Source organism: Esox lucius, chromosome 24 (assembly GCF_011004845.1).
Source record: "Esox lucius isolate fEsoLuc1 chromosome 24, fEsoLuc1.pri, whole genome shotgun sequence".
Taxonomy (NCBI): domain Eukaryota; kingdom Metazoa; phylum Chordata; class Actinopteri; order Esociformes; family Esocidae; genus Esox; species Esox lucius.
The window spans coordinates 20,925,304-20,928,637 of NC_047592.1; the positions used below are offsets into that span (position 1 = coordinate 20,925,304).

The 3,334-nt window shown below is 44.8% G+C and overlaps 1 protein-coding gene across 1 annotated transcript in view; it reads left to right on the forward strand.

The window, feature by feature from the left end:
- LOC117592785 (protein piccolo-like) overlaps positions 1-1,804 on the forward strand; it is an 11,880-nt gene extending 10,076 nt beyond the window's left edge. Inside the window, exons 10-11 of the mRNA XM_034290434.1 lie at positions 385-971; positions 1,754-1,804. Coding sequence (XP_034146325.1) covers positions 385-971; positions 1,754-1,804 — 638 coding nt within the window. The remainder of the gene's footprint in view (positions 1-384; positions 972-1,753) is intronic.
- The last annotated feature ends 1,530 nt before the right edge of the window (positions 1,805-3,334 follow it).

The window sequence follows — 3,334 nt, forward strand, 5'->3', positions numbered from 1 at the left end:
TGTGGTGCCATTTGTAAAATATTGCATGTTCTGTAATCTTGCTCAGTTTTGCACATTTAGCATTGCCAAATTTTCAAATATTTAGTGAGAAATTCATGTAAATTCATGCAATAACTTTTAGTATTGTTCTGCAGTAACTCAAAATAATCTTTAATGTTAAATATAAATGTAAAACGTTAATGTTATGTGTAAATGTTAAATATAAATGTAAATGTTAAATGGTAAATGTAAATATTAAATGTTAATTTTAAATGTTAAATCTTCAAAACTGAATATTACTGCCATTTCGGTAATTGGCCACATCGGTCATTGAATGTCGTTACTGTCATTGGTGTCTTGGTTTTTCCCATTGTGCCCTTTTGTTTTTGTATTTGAGAAGTTTAGTCCCTGCTCCGCTGCCTGCCAAACCCCCGTTCTCTGCTCCGCGGCCTGCCAAACCCCCGGTCTCTGCTCCGCGGCCTGCCAAACCCCCGGTCTCTGCTCCGCGGCCTGCCAAACCCCCGGTCTCTGCTCCGCGGCCTGCCAAACCCCCGGTCTCTGCTCCGCTGCCTGCCAAACCCCCGGTCTCTGCTCCGCGGCCGCTGCCACCAGAGTCCACCCAAATGGTCTATGCTCTCTGCCTGCCAACCCCCAGAGGGTCCCTGCTCCGAGCCCCTGCCACCTCCCCTACTCCTGTCCTTATGTACATTCTGTCCTGTGGCGGGGTGCTACCTCTTCCTGCTCCCGAGGTGGTGCCGTCACCTGCTCTCCTTGTTCTTCCTCCGCTGGCTCCTTTAACTCCTCTACCAGCTCTGGCTCCTGTTCCTCCTCCACCGGCTCCTGTCCATCCTGCTCCGACTGATACTCCGCCACTTCCTGGTTACTCCATGGCGGACCCTCGGCCCGGTTCTGTTCCCAGTCCCCATCCCAAGGCGGTGCCTCCACCTGATCCTGTTCTTGGGTCCCCGTTCCGAGGTGGACCCTCCTCCTTGGTGCCCTGCCCGCCCTCCCCTTTGTTTGTTTTGGTGCATCCGGGTGTCCGCTCCCGGGGGGGGGGGGTTGTTAGACCCTGTAGCCCTGTAATGGTTGGTTTTTGTTTTGTGTTCTTACTTGCCTGTCCTTGTCTTGATTGTTTCCACATCTGCCTTGTTTGTTCCCTCATTGTTTCCCTATTTAAGTTCCTCCTGCCCCAGTGTTACTTGTTGGTCATTGAATGTCGTTACTGTCATTGGTGTGTTTGTTCCTGCCCTTTGCGCCCTTTTGTTTTTGTATTTTAGGAAGTTTAGTAAATTACCCGTTTGCCATTTGGCATTATGAAATTCTGCGTCTATGCAGTGAAGTCCACTGTGTTTGGACTAATCTGTGCAATCTAAATACAGACTAATAAACATTTAAAAAAAATGTCTGTGGGAGAACCAAGATAGACTTAAAAGCAGGTTACTGATACTCTAAGAAAGGGAAGCCTCTTGGTCTGGTATGTGCGACAGAACTATCTGAAGGCCTGAAAATACAACTCAAAGAACAACAAGAGATATAAAAGTGCCAACTAAATGTATTTATTAAAAAGTTGTTGCTGCATTTGGACATCTACTTAAACCCTACCTTCTCTACCCTACTCATGTTGATCTCACTAAATTCAGGATTGTTAGACCCTGTAGCTCTTATCAGCATATGTTTTGCTCAGTGTGTGTGTGGGTGTGTGTGTGTGTGTGTGAGTGTGTGTGAGACGATCTACATCAGTCATTGTGGTGTCTGAAGACTGTGTTCTCTCTAGTCTTCTAAGGCCGGACGCCCTCCAATGCTGCGCTTTGTGTTGCTCACGTGATGCATTTCAGTAAGTGAGGACTTGGTTAGACTACTTTGGAAATGCCTCTGCTACTACCTATCAATGTTTAATATTGTAGTCAGTTCTTCTCTCAGGGAAAGGTAGAGGTCAATGGCCATGTATGCATCCACAGGAACATGTTGTTTTGGGCCATTAGGTAGGTGCAGAGGGTGAACACATCTTCATCACAAGCAATGTCACTGCTGTGGATGCAGTCAGAATCACACCTGATGCAATCTTCCTCAGACACCTGGCAAACATAGTCTTCTGTGTTATATAGTTCCTCTGACACCTGTATTATATATGTCTGGGATAGCATACATGGTATCAGGCCGACCATGGGGAACATGGTCGTTCATTGATGGACCAATCAGGTGGCTGTTCCAGGTCTCCTTGGTTGAATCCAAATCATCCTGCAAAGGTGAGTAGTAGAGTATAAATGATTAAATCATATTCATTCAATTAATCATGATAACTTGGGAAAAACAATACCCTGGAAAACCTGGAAAAAATTCAATTTGAGGGCTTGATTGCCATATAGAATCCTAGATGAATGCAACAAGAACACAAGTCAGTAAGATCACACTTTTTGGCTACTAAAAACCAAAGTGGGTCATAACCAACATGACAAAGCTCTATGGAAAACAGACAGCTTGATATATAATACCAGAGTTTATCAGATAAAGTTATATTGTGGGAGTGATACTTTTGCTGATGTTAATTTTTTGGCCTTGTAGCACCACCACCTGGCCAATCAGTGTAATAGTTTTGGCATGCATTTGCACACCAATATTTACAATTGTACAAAATGCAATTTATTCTACAAAATTCAACATTTTCTGATATTGGGACGGACTGCTGATTTCAGCAAAAAACAAGACCTATAGGGTAGGCTACCTCATCCACTGTCTATTGATGCCACTTGCCTGTATCAAACCGAGGAAACAGAATAAGATGAGGTTCTTGTCCAAGAAGTCCCCAGCAAAATCCCCTTCATATTAAGTTGGTGAAGGTGGTTGAGGCAAAAGTCCACACACTCTTTACAGAGAAAGCCCCACCAGCTTTCTATTCTCTGATTGCTGGTGCTTCTTCCATAAATGAAGCTTTTATCTCCCCCATGGGCATCATCATCATTGCGATGAAGGTACCGTTGCATATCTCGTATAGAGCTGTTTTCTGTCCCCATATCTGACCTCAGGATACGGGCACATCCACCTTGTTCCCCTACTGTCTCGAGGAAATAACCTCCTATAACTTTGGGGTCTCTGCTGGCACAGTAAGCATTCAGCCATAGTACCCTTCTTGAGAACCCATCAATGGCTCCACAGATGCATCTACCGTACGGTTTTAGTTTGTCGTAGGAATCGACATGCCATACAAAATCTGGCCCCTTGCTGAATTATGCTCATATTTTTAACCTCCTACTTCTTGGCATTTCGGTTCCCTCTGGGTCAAGGGTGGATATGATGAGGCGGACATCTTTTCGTACACTTAATCCTCTTTGCATTTAGTCTACCTCCACCTGTAGCC